Genomic DNA, 27,964 nt, shown 5'->3' on the forward strand with positions numbered 1-27,964 from the left:
GTAATGACGCGAACACATTTCACGGCCCAAAATAGCAGTTCCCTAAATTTTAGGAGATGCTTCCGTTGGGCTCCCACTGGTCATCTGACCATCTATCCTCATCGGGACCGCATCCAAAAGTGCAATGTGGCCCAACTGTAGGATACTTTCTGTTGGTAGTCACACCTTGACTTTAGGCCTTTATTAAGTTCACTTCCTAGTATCCACCAACTTGCTAAGTGCGACAAGGGGACCTATATGATCTTGCTCTGAGCCTAGACATCCTCTTACCATACGATTTCCAGTGCCGACCACTACCCATCTGCGGGTGAAACTACCGTTCACATTGGCCATACAATGTCCGACCGTTTGCTACTTCAAGAAGAGGGTCTCAAAAATAAAACAAAACCCATTGGAAAGAAACCAACAACTAAAGTTAGCAGTTGCCACGTCCTTGTGACATCAGACCAAGCTGTCTGCACCGTAATCATCCTTTATGAAGTAGGGAATCCAGACTGAGAAGTCTGCGCTGAGAAGTGAAGTGACCATACCAAGATGTCTGCGTCGTCTTGCATGTATCTCATGCCTCCAATCCTTCGGTGTCAACCAAAACAGAATCTGTGCCAACGCCATCAAACCGCATCTTGGTGTGGCTCTCAATGTGAATGAGCTGGGAGTGGCCTACTGCCTAGGTCGGGGGATCAGTCTGCTGTAGGGTTACCGAGGATGAGTGTAAGCAACTCTGAAGGTAGCAATCCAAATGATCAAGAGTGTAGAAGAGCAACTGCACTACCATCCAAGCCAAGCTCTGGGTGACTCCGAATGTATGCTTGTAATGATTCTTGATCTCCTGCATCTCACGGGTAAACTCTCCAAGAGAGTCCAATGCACTGAAGTCCCACTCCAATCTGTAGATCCAAGTAATGAACTTGTCCAGGAAGAGATCCAAGATTCTCTCCCCGAGTCCATGTAGATGCTCCTGTGAAAGCAAGTGATCTGACATGTCGAGGTCAAGTGGAAAGTTTCTGTCCACCCAAGATGGTGGTGTCTTCTCTGGGAATGTCAGAATCCCATATGCCATGAGCATGGCCATATCTCGTGTGAACTCCTCTGATGAGTGCATAGGTGTGTCCATAGCAAACCACAAGTCACCACCCCCTTTGGAGTGCGAAACCGTAGAATGATGGCTGGAATGAATGGATCTCTCAAGGATCGTACGCCCGTAGATGATCAAGCCAATGTTGAAGATACCGTGTATCGCAACAGTCATTGAGAGACTGCATGGACCACCATCGGATGGTGTCCTGGCAGGAGGTAACTTCATTCTCTGTGAAAAACACAAACCATGTGGCTGCTGTCCACCCAAAAACGCAACTGTGAGGTGATGAAAACGCTGCTGTTCTGCAATTTTCAGCGTGCTCTGGAGCGGTGTAGAGGGCATAGGGAGGGTGGAGAATCGATGTAGCAACCGAAAGTGGGCTGAAAACAGAGAAAACAGCAGGGGTTAATGGCTGAAATCCAACAGAAATGGAGAGGATATGGGCCGGCAAGGCACCAGATGCCAAGCCAGTGTGTTGAAAGGCATGATCGGGGGTAGGAAGCCCAACGCTCCCCCTCTGTGTAGCAAACGCTACCTTGCTGTCCAAAAACGCAGCAGATCCCAAAAACACAGATCTGGCTGAAGATGCAGATGGAGCAGAGGGGTTTTCCGGCGGCGAAAAGTCCCAAAAAGGTAGCCCTGGCAGCCTGAAGCAAAAACGCTAGGTGTGGAGACAAAAAACGCAGGTAGAGAAGGTCCTCCGCGATGAAAACTCTCCAAGTTCCATCACTTGCTTGGCTTTTGCAAAATGCTGGCTGATTTGATCTTCGGGAGGAGAACCTCATGCTGATGGTGAAGCGCTGGTCCCATGGAGAGCCTGAAGCTGTTGATACTGTGAGTGTGCACGTAAGACAACACAATGTGGGTGTATCCTCAGAAAGGGCTAAATCACAAGAGATCCATCATCGGTTGCTGGCGGATCTCATCAATCTCCTCCATGGTCAGTAGTCTGACCGAGCATCGTGCATGTCGGGCCAAAGTGATCCAAATCCTTTGACGTAGCCTCTGTCGATGTTGTGTAGTCCTTCGCAGTTGCGTGCGTCTGGATCTCCCTAGCTCGATCGCTCGGTCGATTAGCGTGCCTCTTGTGTGAGGAGAGTGTGGGCTTTCTTGTGGTAGTAGCTCCTCTGGTTGTCCATTGTTTGCTCTAAAGAAGTCTGTGATCCGTCTTTGGGACTGTCTAGCCTCTCCTCTCATGAGGCTCTCTGTGTGTCTGCGTAGCTCGAGCAAAAACAAATCCAGGCATCTCTGGTCCTCATACCCCGTGACTCTAGAGAGTGGTCCAAATCCCTCTCTGAACAGGCAGTGAAAGCGGCCTCTTATCTCATAGTAGATTGGGCAATGGCATGTGTAGTGCAACTCTTATCTCAGGCTCCATGTGGCATAAGGGGCATGTCCTGGCCTCTGCTGGCACTCCAGTGTATCTCCCAGTCTCGACCCGAAGCTGGTGTGAAGATGTGCGTATCTGGCCGATAGCACATCGTATCCCATGAGACAAGTGGGTGTCCATGTATCTGGGTCTCATCACAAAGCTGTCCTCCGTAGGTTGAAGAAGATGCTCGCTATAGAAAGCCATCTTCGTGCCCAGCTCTTGTGGCCGGCTTTATTCAAGTCCTCCTGGTGTCTAGTTGAGTCAGGTCTTGGAGGATGCGCTTGGTGATCTCGGACTGTGTAGGAGTCAGGGAGGGTGCATCCAGTGAGTATTGGAAGGGGGGCAATCTGTCTATGCTGAACCCATGTGCCTGAAACCATGATGTCATCTCCCCATACCAGCATGTTGTATCTCCTTGCATAGCTAACTGTTGAGAGGACTCAAGTGCTAGACGGGCATATCTGTCTCTGGGAAGGTCCCTTAGGCGGTGTATAAAGGAGATTGATCTGGTGAGTGCCTCAACCACTAGTGGGGGGGACAGCTAGTTCTGCTCAAATAATGTCACATGGTATTGAAGCCTTGGCTCTAATAGGCCGCGAGATCATAGAGACCAAAGGCTTCTCCATGCTCGCCCATCCATCAGTGCGACCCGACCTCCCATGATGGTCCAATGAAGGCCCCCATATATGAGCTCCATAGAGCAATGCGGAAGCCACCAAAGTGTCAAAGAGCCAGAGCTTCGACCGAGTGAACCTGTGAACACATCCTCTCCAATCCACCCAATGTTGTATAGGCTATGGTCAGTCTAGTCTCTGCTGCTCTTCTCAATGAAAATGATGGTCCGCTAAATACCACCCCAAGGTAAGTGTAAGCATCTGTATACTCCACTGTCTCATGGCCGTTTGTGTATGCGGATGCTAATCTCCTGATCCACTGTGGGGTGGTCATAACCTTGGTTTTACCAAGGTTGACAGACAAACCACTTTCATGGGCAAACCTATGCAAAGCATCCAAGTGGCGTTGCGTCCCCTCTAGAGAATCGGAGATCAACACAATATCATCAGCCGAGTAGGAGAGAGCGGGCAGCCCTGCTTCACTCCATAGTGGAGTGAATTGATGTAGATAGCCCCTTTGAAGTCCGTACATGCCCCACCACCGACCGTATAACACCATGATCCCCCAAATCAGCTCTGTAGGTACTCCCATCTCCTGTAGTGTGCGCATCAATCTAGCTCTGGGTACTGTGTCAAATGCTTTGTGGAAGTCCACAAAGCTACAATAGATCCTTCTCCCATTCGATTTGCCCTCCTCAACAATGGCTCCGAGCGTCAGGTTGTGGTCAAGAGTAGAAAACCTTCTCCTGAACCTTACCTGTCATTTTCTGCCCATGTACTAAGCTTTTGCTCAAGAATGGATGCGTACAAACGTGCCAATGTGTGTCCAATCATGAGTGCGATAATTCCCAAGTGTCACGTGTGTGAGAGTGCGCGTGCGGAAGCGTGAGAGAGGAGAGGAGAGAGAGGCAGTAGACCACAAACGTAAGATATGGTGAAGACGGGGCGATCAGTCCCCCATGACTACCACGAGCAAAAGACCCAATACACAATGACTAGATGATGGAAGTGGGTACCCCCCTGGCCCCATAAATAGGTGCACAAGGGGAGGTAGGGCAAAGCCTAGAAAACTCCCCCACGACTTAATGAAATATGAGGGCGCCCGGACAAGGTGAGCGACCAACCGGACAGTGCAATCTAAATGCATATGCAAAGGGTGGCCAGCTCGGAGGCACACTAGTCGTACATGCATGCCCTAGACCTGTGAAGTAGCAGAGTCATGTAAGTCTAACACCCCCTCTTAGCACCTAATGTTGAACAAACCGTATGAAGCTGAAGATGTGAGGCAAATGATGAAGCTGCAATGTCCACTTAAGGACAATACTCCGGTGAAATCTGCGAGTGTAGCAGCAATCTGGGGTGTTCAAACCTCTGAGAGATCTCCATGGTAAAGTGCCGTCACAAGCAGTGTATCAAATTGTTGTACTCCGCCGATACAAGGTGAAGATACTGCGTGAAGGTCCCTAACTGAGCGTGAAAACAACTCCTTGTCGTAAAAAAAGTGCCAATAGACCTGCAAGTGTCCTACCCGATAGGATCTGTGGTGTCGTGGTGTAGAAGAGCAATCGCTTGCCATCCAAGCCAAGCTCCCGGTGACTCCGGATTGAGTTGCGGGATGCTTGATCTCGTGTATCTTGCAGGTAAACTCTCCAAGAGAGTCCAAAGCACTGAAGACTGAAGTCCCACTCCAGTCTATAGATCCAAGCAATGAACCTTTCCAAGAAGAGATCTAAGAGCCTCTCCCTAAGTCCATGTAGATGCTCTTGTGTAAGCAAATGATCTGATGTGTCGAGGTCAAGTGGTAAGTGTCTGTCCACCAAAGATGGTGGTGTCTTCTCTGGGAATGTCGGAATCCCATATGCCATGAGCATGGCCATATCTCGTGTGGACTCCTTTGATGAGTGCATAGGTGTGTCCATAGCAAACCACAAGTCACCACCCCCTCTGGAGTGCACAACCGCCGAATGATGTCTGGAATGAATGGATCTCCCAAGGATCGTACGCCCGTAGATGATCAAGCCGATGTAGAAACTACCGTGTACTGCAGTAGTCACTGAGAGACCGCACGGATCACCACCGGATGGTGTCCTGGCAGGAGGTAAGTTCATCGTGTTAGATTCTTCATCTCCAGATGCTTCGCACCCTGCCTACAGGCTTCACACACATCACGTGCACTGGCCCTTGGTTGTGGGTTGGCCACCCGGGTCCCGTACACCTGCTAGACAGGGATCTTTAGGCACATTTAGGGTTTTGCTTAGCACTTTGCCCGGCTGGACCTATTCAGGTTCTTTTCCATTTTTTTCCTCATTTATGGGTTTTTTGTGCATGGTTGTTGGGGCTTTTGGTCTGCCCTACCTACTCCCTATTCTCCTATATATAGGAGGGGTGCAGATGCACTCTCCCATCCATCTTGCCATCTTGTATACAGCAGTTTTTTGCCATTTGGAGTTATTGGGGCTTGCCAGCCTTTTCCATTTGTCTCTTGTGTGTCCATTGCCATTGTCTCTCTCTCTCTCTCTCTCTCTCTCTCTCTCTCTCTCTCTCTCTCTCTCTCTCTCTCTCTCTCCACCTTCCACTGCTCACTCTGACATGGTATCAGAGCTCTAGGCTTAGATCAGCCATCGCCCACACCTGGGAGGACTCTCCGGAGATTTTCATCGCGAAGAAGCGCTTCATCTCCATCAACGTTTTTTTTGGGACCAGCGTTTTCTGCTTCAGCCCTGGCGTTTTGTGGACAGCCATCTACTTCTGCACCCTCTGCTAGCGCCCTCCCTCCCTCTGCCTCATTGCCACCACCTGCCCTCTCCTTGCTCCAGCTTTTTTCCCCGATCCTTGGCCTAGCGTTTTTTGCAGGAGATACTCCCTTGCATCTGCATTTTTTTTTCAGCCAGTCTGTGGATCTAGCCTTTTTGAAGGAAGGCAGCCTGCTGATCTGCGTTTTTCAGCCCTAACTCCTAGTGTTTTTTGGGCAGGACAGCAGCCAGCATTACTAGCGTTTTTTGTGGCAGCCAGGACACCATTCGACCAACATTTTTTACCCTCTACTTCAAGGTTTTCTTGCTTGCGGATCTTGGACAGCCGGAGCCCCGCTCCTTGCCCCTTGGTCTTCTCGCTTGGAAGCTGAACAATTGTGACTATTGCCAGCGATTTCCCGATCACTTACCTTCAAACTTTCAGCCTGTTTTGGTGCATTTACAGCCCTCACCTACCAACCTCGGCATCCGGTGTTCATCACTTGGCGTTTTTGCTCGAACCCCTACGTTCTCGCGGTGTTTCGAGCTCCCTTTTGCTGCAATTTCAGGTTTGGACAGCACCTCGACTTTGCTTCATCGGCATCCCTTCGGGTTTCCCTTGCCTTTCTTGTCACTTACCCCCTACTTCGCGGTCTTTTGGCATTCTATCCCGCGTGGTTTTCTGATCCTATCCTCACCTTTGCTTCTGACTTTACACACGAGACTTCTCTGCTGATTTTTTTGTTTGTATCTAGGGCAACACTCCCAGCCATGCCCATCTTTCCTCCCGGCGAAAAGCTTGACGGCTCCAACTTTGTTGTCTGGAAGATGAAGATCATGGTGATGCTTATGCAGTTTGACCTTTGGGACTGGCTTACCGATCCTACCAATGCCGTGTGTCGCTGCCTTACTCCTGCATCTGATGCTCCTACATCGACATCATCAACTACCACTTCTTCTGTAGTTACACGTGCTGGCTCCCCATCTACTTCTTCTCATGGTACTGCTTTTGGTGGATCAGGTACTGTGGTTACACAAGCTATGGTGGATCAGTGGAATCTGAACCATCGCAGAGTTTACTCTTTCTTACTCATCAACTGTGCAAACAACGTGTTGACGTCTTTATGCTCTCACACCACTGCACATGAGGTATGGGGTTTCCTTTGCAATATGTACGAGGCGAAGACACCCCGGATCCTCGCTCTGGAAAAGACTTTGATGGACTTCCAGGTCTCGTCATTTTCGACTATCGAGGACTTCATATCCCGCATGCTTCTGCTCCGTGATGAGCTAGCAGCTTGTGGACACCAGATATCTTCCGAGGGCATGGCAACACGGTTGCTGCTCAAGCTTCCCAACACTTATGATTCCTTGTTCCAGTCACTTACTACCTCCACGCGCCCTACTCCTATTACTTGGGAGGAGCTCTTACCCACTGTGCAACAGATAGCTTCACGCATTCAGGACAGAGCCACCTCAGATGCCTCTGCGGGTTCTACTGCCTTGGTTTCTACATCCAATAGGGTGGGAGTGCTCCTGGACAGTCTAGACCTGGTTGTACACCTCGCCCTGACATTACTTGTACCTATTGTGGAAAGAAAGGTCATTTTGCAGCAAAATGTTATAAACGACGGCGGGACTGCAAGAAGGATTCAGATCCTGAGGATGGGGCGGCTTCTCGACAGACGTTTGCCACCGCCATCTCTAGCCCTTCACAGGCCGATGGCTTCACCCTCTAGTTTCATCCACCTACTTCTCTTTTATGATCGAGATCACTTTTTGGCTTGGAGTTTACCGGTTTACCACCTTGGCCTTCTATCCTTTTGTGTCAGAGTGCTCTGCTTCAGGGGCATTCTCTCTCTTCTGCTGACCTCCACCGATGAGCTCCTTGCTCGTCTTCCATCTTTCCCTCATATATATCCTCTTCAGCGACTTGTTCTGTTGTTGGCCTCTCCATCAGCTTCCTTGTGCGACTTGATCAGCCTTATCTAGCTTCGGTCATCATCACGTTGGTGTTGGACGGTTCGTCGTTTTTTGTTACGCTAGCGCTTCTTCTTTTCACACTCCAGATTTGCAAGGCGTGTTGCATCTTCTTCCTCAGCGACTCCGCATCTGTCGTTGAGGGGGGCTGTTAGATTCTTCATCTCCAGATGCTTCGCACCCTGCCTACAGGCTTCACACACATCACGTGCACTAGCCCTTGGTTGTGGGTTGGCCACCCGTACACTTGCTAGACAGGGATCTTGAGGCATTTTGGTTAGCACTTTGCCCGGCCGGACCTATTCTGGTCCTTTTCTATTTTTTTCCTCATTTATGGGTTTTTTGTGCATGGTCGTTGGGGCTTCTGGTCTGTCCTACCTATTCTCCTGTATAAAGGAGGGGGGGATGCACTCTCCCATCCATCTTGCCATCTTGTACAAAACAGTTTTTTGCCATCTGGAGTTATTGGGGCTTGCCAACCTTTTCCATCTCTCTCTCTCTCTCTCTCTCTCCACCTTCCGTTGCTCACTCTGACACATCCTCTGTGAAAAACACAAACCAAGTGGCTGCTGTCCACCCAAAAACGCAAGTGCGAGGTGATGAAAACACTGTTGTCCAGCAATTTTCAGCATGCTCGCACGCTCCCGGCAGGGTCCGAAGCGGTGCAGAGGAGTATGGGAAGGGTGGTGAATGAGTGTCACTGCCCCAAATGGGCTGAACAGTGAAAACAGAGAAAGCAACAAGGGTTAATGGTTGAACTCTGATGAAGACGGAGAGGATACGGGACCAGCAAGGCACCAGATGCCAAGCCGGTGTGGAAGGCAAGATCTGGAGACTCCCTTTCATGCCAATGCTCAGCGTTTTGCTGAAAACGCAGCAGCAAGGCAAATTGGATTTGCATCACAAAACCAAGAGTTGTTGGTGTAGGCCTCCCTTCTCACAAGCTTGGAGTAGGTGGTAAGCTTTCCATTAAAGCTTGAGAAGGAGAGAGAGAGAGTCTTCTTGCTTCACACATAGATTGTGTGAGTGTGTAAGTCAATAATGCCTTTGAAAAATCAGCCCCCTCTCTCTCTTGGTCGACCCCTCTTGCTATTTGCTCATGCTCACATCCTATTGGATCTCCCCAGCCTCAACCAATGGAAATCAAGTAGCATAAGTGATAGCCTTCTGACATGTGTCCCCCTTTCCCCTTTTGTGAGAGCTTTAGGTAATTAATAAATGCAACTAAACTCTCATTGGACCCCTAAGTTTGATCTGATGCTAGTCGGTGCGTTTTTTTGCAGGGAGGGGGCGAGAAAACACAGCTTGATCCACAAACGCTGATGGCTGCAAAAAACGCTAGGCAACTGGGTAACTTTCCCGCGATGAAAGTCGACAGAGATGCTAGCACTAGGGCTGCACAGTGAAAACGTTGGCTGTTGAAGCTTGGGAGGAGAACCTGTTGCTGGCGACTGATACCATGTGAGATTGCGCGTGTGTGGAGCGTGAGAGAGGTGAGGAGAGAGAGAGACAATAGATCACAAACACAAGATATGGTGAAGAGGGGGCGATCAGCCCCCCATGACCCTCTTGGGAGGTAGGGCAAAGCCTAGAAAATTCCCCCACGACCCAACAAGAAACAAATGAAATATGAGGGCGCCCGGACAAGGCGGGCAGGCGGCCCAGAAGTGGATGGCCAGACAGTGCAGTCTAAATGCATATGCAAAGGGTGTCCAGCCCGGAGGCACACTAGCCGTACATGCATGCCCTAGACCTGTAAAGGAGCAGAGTGGCGTAAGTCTAACAACGTGGGCACTTCACTTGCACTACGAACTGAGCCTGGCACCTTTGTGAGCGTGTAGCAGGACGTGCATGTCTAGGCTGGTCAACTTGCATACCCTCTCTTGCACAGGACATCACTTCATCATGCAGGCATTTTACCGCGTGAACCACCTCTTATAGGTCATTTATTTATAAGTGATTTTCCTTTACCATTGTTGGAATGTAGGTAGGGCAAATGGCTAAAGGAACTATAAAAGGAAGCATGGGGCGCCAGTAGAGAGGAGATGAATGCAGAGACACAAGGAGGCAAGCACCCGATCGACAGCGCCTCAAGAGCTCTAGCGTTTTCTCCAGGATCAGCCCAGCGTTTCTAGCATTAGAAAACCAGCGTGTTCAGCCCACAAAACCAGATCAGCCTTGAACCTCGCCTACCGCACCCTTCCTGGTTGTAGATCCTCGCCGCATCGACCATCAACACCCAGATCAACCTAGCATTTTTGGTTTCAGCCCAAAGCAGCCAGCTCTTTGCAGATTCAGCCAAATCAGCTAGCGTTTTTGCATTTCAGCTTTGCATGCAGTGGCGGTTGCAGATCCTCGCCACAGTACCACCGCAGTTGCAGATCTCTAGCAGAAGTACCTAGCGTTTCCAGATTTCAGCCTTGACATCGTCGTCGTCGTTGTCGACGACATCGTCTCATCGTCGTCATCAAGTTCCACAACATCAATACCCATTAGCATCAGCATCTCTACATCGAGTCATTGTATGAGCATTGTGCAAGAATAAAGAAAGTACTTGTTCTAGCAACAGAGCAAGGGGGCCTTGAGGGTTGGGATTCGACAACCCCTTTGTCGTCTCTTTTCTCTCTCTTGTCTCTCTCTTCCTTTCAGTTCAGTTCAGTTCTTTCAAGTGAAGTGAAGTGTCCCTTGTGTTTGTGCGGAGTACTAGATTCGAGCTAAATCTATAAACACTTCCGCTGCACTTGACACCAAGCTCTATAGGGTCTCCCAACTTGAAGATAGGTACAATAGTAGACAAGCTCCAAGTATCAAGCAGGCCCTCACACATGGTAGGGTTGAACATCACTGCTAGAAGCTCTACGAGCAAGGATGTGGCATGTATAAAGTGTTCAGCCACTAGGCCATCATGATCATATGCTCTCCTTGTCCTCATCCTATCAATGGCCTTCTTCACCATCTCAACGGTGAAAAACGTCACATGTATGTGGGCACGGTTTGGGGGGGTCGGGAAGGGGCGGCTGTCCAGGAATTGTGTACAAAGATGATGCATACTGGCCCTAGGCCTCTGTAGAAGTAATGGCCCCCCGGGGGGGGGAGGGGGTTGGGGCTCACGAAAGAGTCACTATGTCTCACTCGAGTCCTGACTCAGGAATAGCTGGTATAGATCCTGCTCTAGTCGAGCCAAAAATCCCTCTTCTTCCACCGCACCAGGAGAGAGAACACATGCACATGAAAGTATATTCGTGGGTGTATGTGCATTCGAACACAGACACATGTATATGTATATATGAAGATCCATCCGGATGTGTTTATGTAGATGTATGTAACTATCATGCATGTAAAAACAAATAGTGTCCCTGATTCTAGAAAAATGAAATACCTTTTCAACAGTTTAAACAATGGAAATTGAATGTGTGTGAAGTAATAGGAAGTATAAAACGTGAAGGTTCTGAAAGGCCAAGAGTTTGTGGTACCCAGAAAGTTAAGGGACATGTGCCCTATGAAGGCAAAGGATATGGACATGTCCCTGTGAAGGCAAATGATATGGCATGAAGGAATGCCAGTGCTCCATTCTCTTCTTTTCTTCTTGTGTTCTAGTTCCTTTTCTAAGTGTTCTTTGCATTTTACCTTTCTGTGGTCATAGATTTGAGGGAATAATTCCAAAATTATCTTGGGCAAAATTAGTATATCTTATTTTTTAAGAGGCCATCAGGCTATTTTGGTCTTGTATATAAAAAACAAAGAATTTAGGCTCAAAAAAAAGAGGAAAATAAGTACAAAACAGAAGTTGCTAAGAATGTGGATGCTCTATGCCCTGCTATACAGGTTCCCTCCACATTGGGGCCAGTTGTGTTCTCTGCCTGGGTCCGGAATGAGCTGCAAGAATTGTGGAATGGACCAAGGCCTGTTATAAACGAGAAGAATCGAATGATGGAGGTGTAGCCAGCACCATGTTATGTCATCTTGATATTCAGAATCATTATATAAGTGGCTGCTTTGCGCGAAGCTGCGCAAAACACATATACAGGCAAAAAAAGAACATTATGGGGGCCCCATTTTTGCAAAATTCGAAACTATTGGACTTGGCCACAGGAATGTATTTTGACGATGACAACGCGACGACCCTTGTTACTTTGATACAAATGTGTATATTCCTTTCCCCATATGTCAGGTGTTCCTATTTCTTGTGGGGAGGTGGTTTCAAAGCATGTGATATTGAATTTGTAGTTAATCATGACACTTTGCTTTATTACAAAGGTCTGATTGTATTGTCACGACTTAAGTTCTTCATTGAAGCTATGCCGTAGTCTGATGTATGTACATTATTTTTTTCTGGTCCGTTATGTGTTGCATCTTGTGTGAGGACCACCTAAGTGTTACTCCCTTAATGTTACTCCATCAAGGGGTGAGTGCCGTCGTTTTTTATGGTCCTTAGGAGCAGAATTGTAACCTACTTTCTTCATTTCATCCTCTTTCGGTTTTCCAAAGTCTGTGTAGCAATATTCTTCATGTACTTTTATGTCTCTGCTTTGTAACTAATGGTGGTTGTCAATTACCAGAGATATACAATTGATTTCATGAAAAGCCTGAAAATGAAAGAAATTGCTATTCTCATCTGTTCCCGAGGAAACGATGAGCAAGCCTGAAAATGAAAGAAATTGCTATTCTCATCTGTTCCCGAGGAAACGATGAGCAAGCAATCCATATTTTGGCTGGCTTGTTTACTCTAAATCTTTGTGAGTGGTGTTCTGAGTTGGATAGAAACGAGCTTGCGTGTTTAAGCTAACCAGTCATTTTGTTGAAGCACTTTTAACGTATAATTCTTTAATTTTTGCTAGGGAGCTTTTTTTCTGGAATTACTTTTTTTTAAAGAGTTTTCGCCCCCCCCCCCCCTCTCCCAAAAATGCTTAGAGAGTACTCGGTAAATTTGGCATCTAGAAAATATCGAATCATGACGCATGTGAACGCTTGTTTATGGTAGCGTGAAAGTGAGGAAAATTATGGTCAAGGAAACATGATGTGTATATGGGCTTCTCAAGATGGTTTGTGTGCCAACGCGTGTAATACCAGCCTCTGTGCAATGTGCTCCTTAGCCTTGTGTCAAAGTAGTGGGGTGAAGGGGAGAGAATATTGTGTACAGTAATCACAAACATTAAGCTTATTGTCTTCGGATTCTCTCTGCTCCATACTATCGAAAATGGAGCAAGTTTTGTTATGATTTAAATCCCAAACATTGCCTATTTGCCACATCTCAATAATAGATTTTTCTGCGTACGGATACCACTAAAGTTTACTTGCACTGTTTTTCAATGTTTTACAGTAAAAAGTGCTTAGGATTAGGTAATAGCATCTCTTAACATGCTTATGATGTACTAAAATTGTATAGAGTCCCCTGTCAATGTCTCAAAGTTAGGGTTAGACAATATACGATAGTTATAAACGTCAGCTTACTTGTAATCTTTGATCCTTTTTGCCATTGTACATCATATGGTAGCATTTCCATTTATGCATTACATGTGGCCAGGACATTAGGAATAGCTTGGATTTCAGTTTATGCTAGGAACTGCCTTCGTCATCAGTGCAAGTTATGGTGGTAAATTGATTATGTATGGGGTAGACAAAAACTTAGGAATAGTTGGTAATTTCTGCTTACTTTGTTAACAAAGTAGCATTCTACTAGTTGAAATCTCCCTTTGATGAGCCGTGGATACTGTGCTTGTCCAAACAGAAAAACATCGGCATCCTTGGTATGGTTGTGCACTTCGATCAAGTTTGCGGTTCTCAATGGTGAACATTTGCATCTTAGGAGTTTGTTCAACCCAATATAAGTTTCCTTGTACAATGTTAATAGAGGAAAATAGCATGGTTGTTTTTGTACATGAGATTTTCTTGAACGAAGTGGAAGATTTCTGTAAAGATTAATTGTCCAATTTTAAAACATCATGCCACTATTAAAAGGTACTTTGATAAACTTGAGCAGATGATAAATGGTCCCTAGTAACCCATTCATGGCTTATTGCAAAATTGGTTTTTGAAGATGGGGGTTGGGTGGGGGCAGGGGAGCATGCGGGTTCTAAAGCCAATATTGGGCATTGATGAGCTTTCCTTAGTGAAGATACTATAATATATACTTGATAGAGTCAATCTTCAGTTTCATAGTGATTTCTTTTTTGGGGGGTTTTTCCTATTTAATTCTTATTTGATGAGGTTTTATTACGGTTGAGCTTGCTTTGCACCATGAAAAAACTCCGACAAAGGCAAATTTGTCTACTGATTGTGTGTGCACATGTGCACGCATGTAGGAGCGTACATCTATTGGGCACCGAGTGTGTTAGAAGAGACATTGCAGGATGGAGATCATGGTTATTTCATGCACCTTGCATTATAATCTTGACTTTTCCTCGATTCATCTTGGGATACATGTAGTGCTTACTCCCTTAATTCTAGAAAGTCATGTCAACGCAAATTGATTGAAACAGGACCTTTGTGAGCTCCTTTGCTTACTAAGGAAGGGCTATGTGGAGGGTATATTTATTTTAGCTAAATTTAAATTAATGATGACTTTTTAATGTGAGTTGAATGCTTTCTCTTGTTTCTTCAAGAGGAAGCATGATGTGACTACTTTTAAGATTCTTCCAAGTGAATATATTGCAAATTCATTTTGCATTTGGATGGAATTTATCCTATTTGTAACTTCCATGGAGCCTTAAAGGCAACTTGTACATAAGCAAAGAGACTCCTTACTTGCAGAGCCCCCTAGGGAGATGCTTAGGTTACAAGGCAAGAAAAGAACTGATCTTTGGGTCTAAGAACACATCTACTTCAAGCACCCTATCAAAAAAAATCCACAGCCCTTTAGAGATATTATGCCGCGTTGCGAAACAATATCATGCAACTTGAGACATATTTAGCTTGTATTGAAAATTATGGAGTGTATACCTCTATGGTGCAAAATCTCAAGGAAATCAAGAGACAATCCAAGAGCTTAAAAAGAAGACAACTTCACTTATAGTCAAGCAAAGATCGAGGATCTTGCGTACGATATCGTGGCTAAAGGTCGATTTAAAGGTATCAAGAAGCTATATAGGCCATCAAGTAGGATTGCTCACTTGATATTTTTTGTTTAATTTTTGAGTTTTTTTTTTTTGTGGTATATTTGTTCTCATTTGTCTCCAATCTTGTGTTAGATCCTTGCTTCAACCTAGCTAAGAACTCAATGTTTAGCATCTTCATTGTTTGCTCATTATAGTCACCTTTTGAACCAAAAGGACGTGGTTGGGATAGCAAGCAATAAACGGATGTTCCCAAGAAAACTCGTGGGTTCATGAGAGAGAACCAACTGCATGCAAATAACATTCAATCAATTTTGGAAGAGACGGAATACATGTTCATTCTAAAGAGGTGTACATCATCAAGCAATGACGAAGTCTCTTTATAAACTAATGCTTTTTCTCTAATTGTTTTCTATTACCTTTTGCAAGTTCTTTACAAAAGCAACTTAAGAAGTCTCACCTTAAACATACACTTTTGTATAACCCACTTTCTATTGGAAAAGGGGTCCATTAGGAGGTGTTGTAGAAGCTAGACAATAAATTTTTTAATGAGTTGATTGCATTCCAAATCGACATTGCTTAGTGGTGTGGGTTTATCCCGCAAATGGAGTGCTGTGTGTGTGTGTGTGTGTGTGTGTGTGTGAGTGAGTGAGTGAGAGAGAGAGAGAGAGAGAGAGAGAGAAGAAGAAGAAGAAGAAGAGAGATGTGAGCACTACGTACAATGTCCCTCTACAGAATTTAACCTCTTTTTTCAACATCTTTTTGAGTTCACCTAAAAATTCCAGTTCAAAATAGATCCATTCCGCTTTGGGTAGAACAACTAGAAATTATCCTTCGACTATATTTACAATAGAAATGTGGTGGTGTGATAGTAATTGGTGCACACCATCTGGATAGATACTTGAAGCCATTGCCAACGCATCCTGCAACTAGCCACTCATTGATCTACCGAACAACAACACATATCATGTTATTATATTAATCCTCCTTTGATTTTCATTACATCTCAAGCCATTCATATTTTTATCAAATCTTGACTTCCTCCAACAGTCTATTTACCCAATCCACTAGGCAAGGATGTCCTTTAAGGCCCTTATTTTGCCATTGCTACACACCGTCTCTTTTGCTATTTAGAGCACCTTGCAAGCTTACAAAGACTGGATTTGTTGATGACACTCACATTTCTCAAGAAACAAATGTGAGCATTCAATACTGTGTGCATGTGTTTCAATTGTATGCTCTTTCTACTAGCGGGCATTTCAACCTTGATAAATCAGCTCTTGTTGACATCAATGCCTTTGGTTTTGGTGGTGTGTGTGTGTGGTGGGGGGGGGGGGGGACTACAAAGATATCCTCCTTATGTTCACTTCTGGAATTTACAAGCCATCATATTCCATATCTTTTTACTACCTACCCTTACTAGACTCACGGAAATGGCCACAAATTAGTTATTTTGGTCATCTCGTGATTGTTTGCCCCTATACTTTGCTAGCATTTCTTGGGATAAACTTTCACTACCTAAAATTCAAGGTGGTCTTGGCATTTTGGACCTTACTACTGACATGATTGCTAGACGAGCAACGTCTTTGCAAACTTATGGAATCCACAACTATTTGATGACATATTTGATGGGTTATTGTGCAACAATTTTCTCGCTACTTTTGAGGTGAATAAAAAATGTTTGAATGGGATGAAGTTTTCATTTCTTGTCCACTAAACTTCTTGTTGGAAAACCAAACCTTAACATTGCTATTGGCTCTACTTTCTATTTTGATTGGCATGACAGGGTTAACATGTATGGCAGATGCAATTGCCAGTTAATGATCAACTGCACAAAGTTCTTTGCTCCATGGGAGATGGTGATAAAAAACTTCTTCAAATAGGTACACAATCACCTGCACTTGGCTTTGCTTTACACCAGTAAGTTGCTAAGAAGGAACTCTCAAAAGTGTCCAGAGCTTACAAGCAAAAGGAAGAAAAGCTAGTGCTTCAAAAACTGGCCGGCCGTATTGATGTGGCATCCTATTGACGTGCCCTAATCTAATTGCCCACCCTGTCATGTCTTTGCCTATTCATCTTGACATAATAGGGTGACATTCTGCCATGTGTCCCCACTATATGCCATTTTCTTACATTACGTCACTTACCGGTGACAACTGCCATTCTCTTGAGGTTTTTGATTCCACCGAAACCTTGGAACTTCCAAGTTAATCAATGTTCAAGAGATTGACAGTCCAATTTTGCACTCCGCTCATAATCTTTGAAAATTTTAAGCTAACTCCAAAAGTCATAGGTGGGATTACATTAAACGGAGGTTATATCTAAACACTGCCCCTAGGTGCCAAAACAGCAGATAACTTAGCACCAGAAATACTGGTTCTTTTTACAAGAGAGATCAGCTTGGCTCTTGTGTGCCTACATAGGACAACCCTGCTAACCTTTTCACAAAGGCTTTGCCTTGTGACAAGTTTGAAGTTCTTTGCAATGCTTTGGGCTTAATCCCCTTCTGTACTCCCCACTCTGTATATAATGCGTGTTGAGGTAGGAGTCGCTCTTTGCACACCTCGCTCCTAAAAACGCGCATTATCACAGCCATTGTTGGCTATTACTTATCAACAAGAACCTTAAAAATCAAGATACTGAAAACGTAATATGAAATTTTGTGGGTCTTATTAATGTACATCAACAACTTCATGTGACGAGACAATTGCCTCTTTGTTCTCTACAAGGACCCTAACATGAATCTTGTATCTGTACACTTGTCACTACTACGATAAAGTCGAGCTGTTTTTGGCATGCTACTCACGAGAAGTTGCGATATCGTGAGCCGCTACACCCTGTATAAGTAATAGCAGCCACATGCAGTTCTATTAACATTGAGCAGGTCTCTCATAATCAGGTGGCATCGTTGGACACCTTTCATTCATATGTGCATAAGGAGCAATTGTATTGTATTCAGGCAGCTCCATCAAATATTCTCCAAGGAGCTGACAGTAAGGGAGAGGACTCGTGTTCTGGGCATTGCACCATGCTGGTAGCCGGGACATGTCGTTTTCAAAGAAATTCAGCATGTATGCATCTTTGATCTGCAAACCCAAAACAGTAATCATAAGATATGGGCATAGGTGCATGAGTATCCATAACTCCAATTAAGAAGAGTCCCAATTCTCTGTTGAAGCTTCTACTGCGATCACACATTAAGATATGAGAGAGAGAGAGAGAGAGAGAGAGAGAGAGAGAGATTCCTTACAGTAAATTCTGTAATTTGTATGGAATCTGCGAGTGATCCAAACAGACCAGCAGCTTTATACATGGCAAGGATAAAAGCAACACAAGAAGTGGATTTTCCGTCACTGTACACCCACTCATCACTCTCCGGCCTTGCCAACAATTGCTCAAAAGGAATGTTTCTCTTGTCGCTTTCTACCAATATGCTTGGAAGGTCCAAGCCCTGCAGCAAAAATAGCAATGAGCAAGGGAAAAAATATAATCCACAGCAAAACAGAAGAATACAAAAGAACCATGCCTCTGTGCCCAGTCTTTTGTTCAATGCCTCATTCCACATGTTCGTTGCATACGCAGGCTGCACTCGGGTCCATATCGTCATAACAGACATAACCTGGATTGACATTAAGACAAGAATCAGCAGAGAAACAAGCTGCAAGTGAATTGAAAAAGTTCGAAGCCATACCAGATGCGTATCGATCAGAGGCGGAAAATTGTCGATTTCTGTGTCAATCCAGCTGAAAATCATATTATGGTATCCATAAGGTTTTCCATCCATCCTCCGTGCATGTTCCCAGGCTGCAGTGTTATTAAACTTTGCACGCACATCAGGATGTAGTGGCAAGAGAGCCACATGTGAATGTGCCTCATCAGTCAGCTGTAGCTGCCACCACTCTTCCCATGAAAGAACAGCAATTATTTCCTCCCCCTTCACACACCCCGAGCCATTAGCATAAGAAACATCACCATAAAGAGAAAATTTTGAAATAGCTAAAATTTACCTGTTCATTCTCGTGGCCTGATTCAGCCACCCACAGCTTGTTTTCATCATCCCTTAAGCATACGGCTGTATGCCCTGCATACGCACCTGTCACCCACTTCTCTAGAGTTTCAAAGCCTCCCCAGCGCCCCCTAATTTTTGAGAGAGCCAGGAAATCACCCGATTGAATGTCATCAACAGAAAAATTTGAAATTGACGGCCCTGCCCTCTTCATTAACTTAGCACCCATATGCTTCTCTAAAAAGGCGATGTTGGAGCTTTCTCCCCAGCCTGTGTTCGAAAACAAAGGCAACACATCCCACAGTGCCTGCACTGTCCCAAGCATTCCAGAAGGCATTAAGAACACAGATATTCCATGCTTTTTCACCTGCGTTGCAAATCACGCATCAGTGTCAACTCTCTCTCTCTCTCTCTCTCTCTCTCTCTCTCTCTCTCTCTCTCTCTCTCTATATATATATATATATATATATATATATATCAAAGCATAGCTGGCATTCTTTTACTTTACCCCCCTTGGAGCACCCAAATCGGCGCCTACCCCAAGGGGGAGTAAAAACTGTTACAAGAGACGTCCTTAGGCAATCACAAGGGCCAATGGCCAAAAACATATAAGCTGAAAATACACCAGGGGAAAGAACTTTGACAAAGTAATGATGTGGCAACACCCTAACCGGTCGGAAAAGCGGAGATAGACTATATGGCCCAGAATCAGCACGGGAATCCTGCTACAAACACGGGCTGACGTTGCAGCTTTGGCCCAGATATGAAAGCAGTTGACTTTATGAGCTTTAGGGCGCTGATTTTTAATTTATAGAGCTTTTGGGGCCACCATATTTTTAGGTGTTTTGCTTTTGGGCCAGTCTCAAGAGAATAGTGCATGGTCGCACAATTGCAAAGTGATTCCCAGGCAATGTACCTTTGACTTTACCAATGTAAAAACAAGTGCCGTAAGGGAGTAATGTCAGGCCAAGGGCCAAAGGCCACGGGCCAATCTGAACCGAGTTCGGGGGTTTGCCTAATATAAGGGGCAAGAGGCTGGAGGTGAGACAGATTATAGACTCCCTGGCCTCACATTGGTATCAGAGCTATTCTCGGTAAAGCAAGGGTGTGGTCCTATTTTAGGAAGCTTGCATGTGAAGCCGTGGAGGGGAAGAAGCTCTCTCTCGGTCGAGACACAACGCGAGAACAGCCGCTTGGAGGGGAAGGAGAGCCGAGGGCATCCATCACAAAATTGGGCGCTTTCGGGCTTGGTGGCTGTGCACAGCTGAGGGGAGCAAGCCTGTGAATACGATGGAGTGGAGAATTTCCGGCGAAGATCTGTGAAGGATGGTAATTGATACCAACAGAATCGCTGCAGAAATCTTTGCCATCTCAAAAAAATTTGAAGAAAATTTTCCGCCTTTGTTCCTCTCATTCTCAACGAAGTCACGTGATAAGTAAATCAAAGTCGGCGATTCATAGCAAGGCTTTTTCTTCACCAGTGTTGACAAAGTCTTTTCCGACGGGCTTCAAAGTATTTGATTGGTCAGTGACGTCTGGCATTTGTGGTCGACATCGGCAATTAATACAAATTGACAGTTTCGTTTTAGCAAGGCTAATCGATTTTGTTTGCGGTTACTCTGAGCCGGTTATCGCTTGATTTTGCCAGGTAACTTTTACCACAAGGTATATCTTTTCTCTTGCTAGCAGTGAGCACAACACGTTACACCATGGATTCAAATATTGACATATAGTATACCTTTGATTTTGAGAACCCTACCCCAATTCCGCTTGCTGCTGCCCCGCGATCGACCACTCTCACGGAAGGTACCCGTGCTGCAACGAGGCCGGATAATAGCATCGAATTGCTTGACATTCAAGAGTTTAGAGCATTGTAAACATATATGACTGTTTTAGAGTTTAACTTTGCACAACTGAATGCGAATGTCACTAAGATGTCTAATATGCTTGTGCAATCCACTCGTGCCTGATGGTTGTACCTTCTCTCTTTAAAAGAGGTGGATGACTTCTTAAATAATACGATTTTTAGAGGAGAGGAAAAGGAGCGCAACAAAGATTACTGAATATAATCTTGAGCAAATGGGATGGTATTCACGATCTTAAACGCACTCCAGATAGATCAAGGCATTGAAAACAAATCTTACACTAGAGGGTAAGGCCTAGAAATGGTGGATGTCGCTCAAGGAGAAGAGCGTCATTGGGCAGCCTTCGAAAGTGTGTTAAGGAATTTCTATCCTAAAATGAAGCGAACAAAAATTGGTATGCATGGGGCAAGTACTCTATGCGTCAGCATAAGACACTGTTGACTAAAACACGAAACGCTCAAAATGTTTCGAAACAAACTCCAAACACAGAGCCGAAACGTGTAGGTTCAAAAAAAAGGGGTCTAATTTTCAACATTCAAAATTAGTCATATAGTGTATAATGTGCAACGTATTTTACCACTTGTAAGACCATGTATACATGTACATCCGTTACCAGCCAATTTTGGATATAAAGTGGATCTTTGGTGAAACCAAGAAGTTGCAATCCATGAATACTTGTACCTCCAACTGGCGCTTGAAATCTGCAGCAGCCAGGTTAATTCTGAAGTTGGATCCACCACTAGAGCACCTCCTTCACCAGTTCTATCAGTCGAGTGTCGAACTCAATTGCTTCTTTGTCAAATTACTAAGCTTTATCCTCTCATTCTTGCTAGGAATCTCGCTTCAGATTTCGTATCTCTGTTGTGTACTTTGTCAGAATTGATGGAGAGGGCTACAGAAAGTCATATCGAGTCGGCTGAATCTCTAACATCATTGTAGCCGGCAAGCCACTGGCGGAGGTGGTGAATCCATAGCAAACACACAATTGAACTTGAAAACCTGTTAACACTTGAACCAGTGTAACAAGAAACCTTTAGTCTTTCGATGTTTCATATCGAAAATGCTCAGACGAAATATAATATAAAACACACATATTTCTAAGGGATATAAGAAATCTAATATTTAGGAGTCTCGTAGGTGGTATATGAGAAATGACAAAAATTAGCAAACTTTTAGTTGAAGTTGGCAATGAAGGTGAAAACCAAACCAAAAACGTCTTTCCTCGTCAAGCATTCTCCCATCTCAACAGAGGAGATCTAGAGAGGATAGCACCAAATGAGCAGACATATCAAGAGCTTAAGGCATTCATTGAATCGCAAGGGAGATATCCAGGCTACCTGGGCAAGAAGCCTACTTTTTCCGACTTGGCAGAAAATGGCTCTAGACGTGCAACACATGTTTCTAGAAGAAAACATTGTTGACATGCCGTTCACTTCGAGGATGAGGGCCAAGATTCTATGGATGACGAAGAACAGAAATGGTCTCGGAAGAGAAAGCATAGATGATCTGAATCGTGCACGTATAGACAGCACTATGGAATTCAGAAGAGGAAGGTGATGAGGAAAACGCTGAGGAAGATTGACCACTTACTTTTGGGTCTACTTTTGGATGCAAACGGAACCACATTATTCTGCCCACTCCCCTAGATTAAGAACATCCAATCATCCGACCAAGGAGACCTTGCTAAGAGTGAACATATAATTCCCTTCGCAACTTCTCGACGATTTGGTGCCGATACACTTCTCTCGCAACCTCAAACGCAACCTCGAGTGCACTTTTGAGTAACTGCAAACTATAGACAAAGGAACCAACTATGAGGCTGTATCCAAGTGGGTGGTGACTGTAAAGCTATGAATTTCTTGTTTAAATTATTGTTACAGCTACCATGCATATCTCTATCCATACACATACACAATGGATGGTGAAATTAGATCCTCTTGACAAAAAATTCTTTGCGCGTCACATAAATTGAACATGGTTTCTTTAGACTGTTTCAAGATCTAACCAAAGTCGCAAGGTAGCTTTAACAAGATTTTCTTTTGAGATGCTATCTTACACATACCGTCTAAGAAGCTTAGATCTACGACTCAAATTATTGCCTAATTGACATAGCAAAACAAGATCTGAAATTTGCCTCTATATCTAGCAATTCGTCATGAATAAAAATGTGAAACGTCAAAGAAATAACTTCAACAAAGTTCAGTCACCTCTTGATGGCAAAGCACTAGCAAAGTGAACTTGGTGCAGTTTCAAAACTCTCATGGGTGATGCAAAACTAGGAATTGTTCCTCAAGTGTTGAAAAAAACTCAAGAAATATGTCACAAAAAAATCTCAAATATTGAAATACACAGTTATAAAGACTGCATTCATAGGCTTTGTGACAATTTAAAAATTCAAAATAAGAATACAATCCAAATTTAATATTATATCTGAAAAGTCAAGCCAGAATAACACAAATAACCACAGTTACTCTAGTCTACGTTGATAGAGCATATCCGTAAATTGGCCAAAAAGTAAGAATAATACAACAGAAATTCTCGAATTATTCATTACAGATCTCAAGCTCACTCAAAAGAAGGGCATAAGTAAACATACATATTCCACCTCTCCATCTTCCCATTTGTTGATGTCAAGTGAGTGTTTTCGAGCTGTAAAATAATAATCCCAGGTCACACTGTATGCAGTTACAAAGATATACAGGTCCATACATGTCCAGGTATGGGGATTACTTGTCTGTCCAAAATTAAAACAAGAGAACTAATCAAAACTACAAAGAAGTCCAAAACACATATTTGCAGGGTCGGCAAACATTCAAAGAAATTTACCCTGAGAAAAGGCACTCATACAAAAGAAGCATCATTCCCAAACATGCAATGAAGATCGTTTTATCTTGCCAGCATGAGACATTCCATAGTGGCTGACCTCAATATGAAGAATCCCCCCATCTTCTGAGACCTCCAAGTAAGCTTCATTATTAGCGAAGCAGGAACCTTCCCAGGAAACAGATGGAGAGGAAAGGTTTACGGTGCCCACGAATTGGGGAAGAAGAACTGTCGAGTTGCTGAAGGTGTTGAGAATCGGCCAAGCAATCTGGTGTGGGAGAGCTGGTAATATGTCCCTTGGATGAAAAAGAGCCGTTCCCGATGCACCGCCAGCAGAAACAACTAGGGTTACAAGCAGAACCAAGACACGCGCAGACAGAGGGAGGCGACCCCGAAGACCGTGTGCTGACGAAGGCTCCATACAGCTCTGCTTTACAATGAAGTCGTGGAACTTATTCTCATCTATCTATGGTTGAAACTGGTTAGCCTTAATACGGGGACCCTTTTTGGCTAACAAAAATAAGAATTTTTTACCCTTTTGATTAAATATGTGCTACACATTTTGAAAAAGAAACTGAGAGTAGAATCCACTCAGATTCTCTCTCTCTCTCTCTCTCTCTTCTATTTGATAGGAAAACACAAGGGGAGAGAACGGCTAGTCCTCTCTCTCTCTCTCTCTCTCTCTCTCTCTCTCTCTCTCACACACACACACACACACACACACACACACACACACAACTTGAGTTTTGCATGACATGCATGAGAATCTCTCTCTCTTCTTCTTCTTCTTCTCTCTCTGCCCTCCCTGCTCCCCTCCCGCGACCTGCCCCCCCCCCCCCCCCCGTCTGCCCCGTCCTGCCCTCTGCACGCTGCCGCGCCCTGCCCCCCTTTCCTCTGCGGCGCCTCCCCTCGCGTTGCATTTGCAACCCCGCCCCCCCATCGCTCCGCCTGCAGCCCTGCCATGCGCTGCTCCCCCGCTCCCCCCTCCCCCGCGTAAAGTACCCCCCCCCCCCCCCCCCCCCCCCCCCCCCCTTTTTTTACGCGTAGCATATCTCCCCCCTTCTTCTACGCGTAGGAAGTCGTTTTTTTTTTTTTGTGGGATACGATATCAGTTTCCCATTGTTGTATAAGCTTGCTCTCATAGGTCAATTTGGGCTTTCGAAGGCGTTAATATATCATTTCATTTCATTTTTGATACCCCCCTCCCTCTCTCTATCTCTTGTCTGCACTCTAATATATCATTTCATTTTATTTTATCTTACTTCTTTTTGATACCCCCCCTCCCCCCTCTCTCTATCTCTCGTTTGCACTCTCTCGCAGCTCCACGCTACCCCACTCGCCCAGCTACCGCACCAGCTTCTAGTGTGGGTGCACACGTACGCTTAGGGACCCCTTGGCAGACGGCGATCAAGCATGAGGAAGCTGAAAGATAAAGCCGACCCCCTAGAGGATGCCATACAAAAGTGCAAAGAGGAAATGACGGAGGTCACTACGAACCGCAAGCACTGGGGCACAATAAATATGCTCGAAGGACACGTGCTGATCCAAGAGAGCAAGATAAGTACGTTGGAAGACCGAGTGACGAATCAAGAGGCAGAGATTGCGTCGCTCAAGAAAGATCTCGCCGAAGCCCGATCAAGAAACACACTGGAAGAGGGCGAACTGCAACCCTCAGTAATCGAAGAAATCAACACAATCAAGGAGCAAGTACGGGCCATCAAAGAGGGAGAAGAACAACACAAAGAAATGACGACTTCCTGGGTGGACGTTCTTACCAAAACTCAACAGAAGGTGGATGAAGCCGAGAAATGGATCAAGGTGGCCAAGAAAGGAAAAGGCAAGGAGATAACGCCCACGTCCACACCTACTATCATTAATCAAACACTAGAGGAGGAACAAAAGAGACGGATGCGTGCTTTACATGTGAGAATTTGCGGTCTTAAAGACAAAGGCAATGTGGACGAAGAAGTAAAAGAACTCACAGCCTTGATGGGGGTGCATGAGCCGACGCACACAAGGGCATGGAGAGTGGGCAACATAAAGAAAAATGGAAGCAGTGGAGAAACCTCAAAAGAAAGAGCACTCATCCTTCGTTTTCCCTCCATGGAAGCGAAGAAGTCCTTCTTGAAGAAAAGACCAACTCTTAAAGAGACTAGCATCTTTCTCCGGGATGATCTCACCCTCTCACAGATCGCCCATATGCACGAAGTAATGCCGGAAATTAGAGCGGCAAGGGGAAAAGGCAAGATTGCCTTTTACCGAGATGGAAAAGTGGTAATACTAGAACGACGCTCCACATGACGGTGCGAGACTTATGGGACCACACTCAAAGTGGCTGCCTAGAACTGTAATGGATCTATGCGTCTTGATGTAGGTGCTTTTGAGGATAGCTTTACTGGAAGAGACATCATCTTTTAGTCTGAGACACACCAGGCCCTTGGGCAAACCATGCCTCACATCAGTGGATACAGGTGGGAGACAGCTTACAGACAGGAGTCACGCTCAGAGCACAGAGGGCGGGGCTCGGGGGGAGTGGCAGTGTTATTTAGAGAGGATCTGCAGCCACTGATACATATAGCCCGCAGGGATGAACAGGCTAGGTACATGTGGGTGAGATTGAAAGCAGAGACAGGCAGATATCTCTACCTAGCTATTTGCTACTTTCCCCCGAGTACATCAGTTTATGCATCACCCAGAGAACAGTCCCCTTTCTCTATTCTAGATGATGACATATGGGAGTTCGCTAGAGATGGTGACATTATCATACTAGGGGACTTCAATGCTAAGATTGCCCATCACCAGGCAGTGTTTTATGATACTTCAGAGGAGATGCTAAGAGAGTTAGATGTCATGGAGACGGGCCTGTCCAGATTATCACATGATGTGGAATATACTGAGTATGGGCGACATCTGATAGACATGGGCACTGCACATGGATTGGCCATCTTGAACGGCCTACAGAGATTTCCTGCTGCGGGAGGTTTTACATGCTTCCCACACAGGCATGGAGCCAGCACAATGGACTATGTCATGGCACAACCGAATCTCATCTCTAGTATCCAGGATCTCACAGTTGGGTCTAGACCGGTCGGGGTAGCAGTAGATCATGCTCTGGTGTCGATGACCATCTCTTTCTAGTACAGTGTAGCACACAGGCCACGGGTAGCAACCCCTACTCGCTACACATTCACACGGGAGACGGATTATGTATATATGGACGGGATCTACAGACGCCTATGCACTGAGGACCCGGGGCGACCTTTGGAGGAGCTAACTACTATACTGACACAGACATTGCATGAGGCAGCAGCACAAGCATACCCACACACCCAGCCTAAGCAGAGCCGCCGATTAGGAAGCATGCCCCAGAACAACTGGTACGATGAAGAGTGCCGCCGGACTAGAGCCAAACTTCAGAGGGAGGTGCTTTTGGGGGATGTCACTCACAAACAGTCACAAATTGACTTTCGATGCCTGGTACGGCGGAAGAAGAGAGCTTTCCTGGCTCAACTCGAGTAGGATCTATAGTAGCTATTCTTGAGTCAGGACTCGCGGGAGGCATGGCGGCTCTTTCATGAGCAATCCCCCCCCTGCTATTTCCTCCACAGAGACCTTGGGTCAGTACGCATCATCCTTGTACACAGTACCTGGACAACCGCCCCTCCCCAACCCCCCCGACCCATGCCCACACACATGTGCTTTTTTCACTGCTGAGATGGTGAAGAAAGCCATTGAGACAGGATGAGGACTGGGAGAGCATATGATCATGATGGCTTAGTTGTTGAGCATTTCATGCATGCCAAAGACCTACTAGCAGAGCTTCTAGTAGTTATGTTTAACCGTGCCATGTGTGAAGGCCTACCGGACACTTGGAGCCTATCTACGATTGTACCTATCTTCAAGGCAGGAGACCCCATGGAGCCTGGGAATTATCGCACTATTATGATTGGGCACACACTAGCACGATTGTATGCATCCATTCTTGAGCAACAACTGAGTAGATGGGCAGAGAGGGAAGGAATGCGTGCAACTGGGCAGGCAGGGTTCACGAGAGGCTTCTCTACTCTTGACCATATCTTCACACTCAGGGCCATCATCGAGGAAGGCAGATCTCATGGGAGACGGATCTATTGTAGCTTTGTGGACTTCCGCAAAGCTTTTGACACAGTACCCAAAGCTAGATTGATGCGCAGATTACAGGAAATGGGAGTACCCACCACAAAGCTCATTTGGGGGATCATGGCATTGTACAGATCAGTAGTAGGGCATGTACGCACCCCGGAGGGACTTTCTACACCGGTTCACTCCACTATTGGGGTGAAGCAAGGCTGCTCGCTCTCTCCTACTCTTTTCGGTATGTATGTGGATGAGGTTTCTGACTACATTGATAGCGATGGGGATAAAGGTGCACAGCTGGCAGGGACATGGATTCTACTTCTGTT

General features: G+C 45.4%; 4 protein-coding genes across 9 annotated transcripts in view; 3 read left to right on the plus strand and 1 right to left on the minus strand.

The window, feature by feature from the left end:
- SPPL1 (SIGNAL PEPTIDE PEPTIDASE-LIKE 1) overlaps positions 1-11,941 on the plus strand; it is a 52,991-nt gene extending 41,050 nt beyond the window's left edge. Inside the window, exon 3 of the mRNA XM_086514803.1 lies at positions 11,602-11,941. Within this exon, the coding sequence (XP_086370929.1) occupies positions 11,602-11,718 (117 nt within the window). The 3' untranslated portion in view covers positions 11,719-11,941. The remainder of the gene's footprint in view (positions 1-11,601) is intronic.
- LOC147456291 (uncharacterized) lies at positions 5,667-11,595 on the plus strand. Its single transcript, XM_086514802.1, has one exon. It carries the CDS (start codon positions 6,568-6,570, stop codon positions 7,786-7,788), a length of 1,221 nt encoding a protein of 406 aa, XP_086370928.1. The 5' UTR covers positions 5,667-6,567; the 3' UTR covers positions 7,789-11,595.
- Positions 11,942-17,465: 5,524 nt separating the features above from the next.
- LOC147456292 (uncharacterized) lies at positions 17,466-23,985 on the minus strand. Of its 6 annotated transcripts, XM_086514809.1 has the most exons (11): positions 23,623-23,985; positions 23,296-23,433; positions 22,459-22,491; positions 22,290-22,341; positions 21,596-21,707; positions 21,381-21,450; positions 18,836-19,201; positions 18,520-18,762; positions 18,355-18,447; positions 18,079-18,279; positions 17,466-17,914 (listed from the first exon to the last, which is right to left on the minus strand). In XM_086514809.1, exons 1-11 carry the CDS (start codon positions 23,941-23,943, stop codon positions 17,699-17,701), a joined length of 1,845 nt encoding a protein of 614 aa, XP_086370935.1. In that variant the 5' UTR covers positions 23,944-23,985; the 3' UTR covers positions 17,466-17,698. The 6 variants fall into 6 exon arrangements, with proteins under 6 accessions (XP_086370935.1, XP_086370930.1, XP_086370933.1 ...); XM_086514804.1 differs by lacking the exons at positions 21,381-21,450; positions 21,596-21,707; positions 22,290-22,341; positions 22,459-22,491 and having other exon boundaries at positions 23,623-23,983; XM_086514807.1 differs by lacking the exons at positions 21,381-21,450; positions 21,596-21,707; positions 22,290-22,341; positions 22,459-22,491 and having other exon boundaries at positions 23,526-23,665.
- A 2,058-nt stretch (positions 23,986-26,043) lies between these two features.
- LOC147456293 (uncharacterized) lies at positions 26,044-26,660 on the plus strand. The gene has a single exon (XM_086513833.1). The coding sequence runs from the start codon at positions 26,127-26,129 to the stop codon at positions 26,658-26,660; it is 534 nt and encodes a 177-aa protein (XP_086369959.1). The 5' UTR covers positions 26,044-26,126.
- The last annotated feature ends 1,304 nt before the right edge of the window (positions 26,661-27,964 follow it).

The sequence above is a fragment of the Adiantum capillus-veneris genome, chromosome 6, assembly GCF_014529385.1.
Source record: "Adiantum capillus-veneris isolate H3 chromosome 6, ASM1452938v2, whole genome shotgun sequence".
In the NCBI taxonomy this organism is placed as follows: domain Eukaryota; kingdom Viridiplantae; phylum Streptophyta; class Polypodiopsida; order Polypodiales; family Pteridaceae; genus Adiantum; species Adiantum capillus-veneris.

Bases quoted from the DNA above. Each gene is read 5' to 3' on its own strand.
- LOC147456292 (XM_086514809.1), bottom strand. From the start codon at position 23,943: ATGGAGCCTTCGTCAGCACACGGTCTTCGGGGTCGCCTCCCTCTGTCT. The intron at 19,202-21,380 runs GTACAAGTATTC...TTTGCAACGCAG, and splicing joins ATTTCAAGCGCCAGTTGGAG to GTGAAAAAGCATGGAATATC. The intron at 18,763-18,835 runs GTAAATTTTAGC...GGGTGTGTGAAG, and splicing joins CAGGCCACGAGAATGAACAG to GGGGAGGAAATAATTGCTGT.
- LOC147456291 (XM_086514802.1), top strand. From the start codon at position 6,568: ATGCCCATCTTTCCTCCCGGCGAAAAGCTTGACGGCTCCAACTTTGTT.
- LOC147456293 (XM_086513833.1), top strand. From the start codon at position 26,127: ATGTGGGTGAGATTGAAAGCAGAGACAGGCAGATATCTCTACCTAGCT.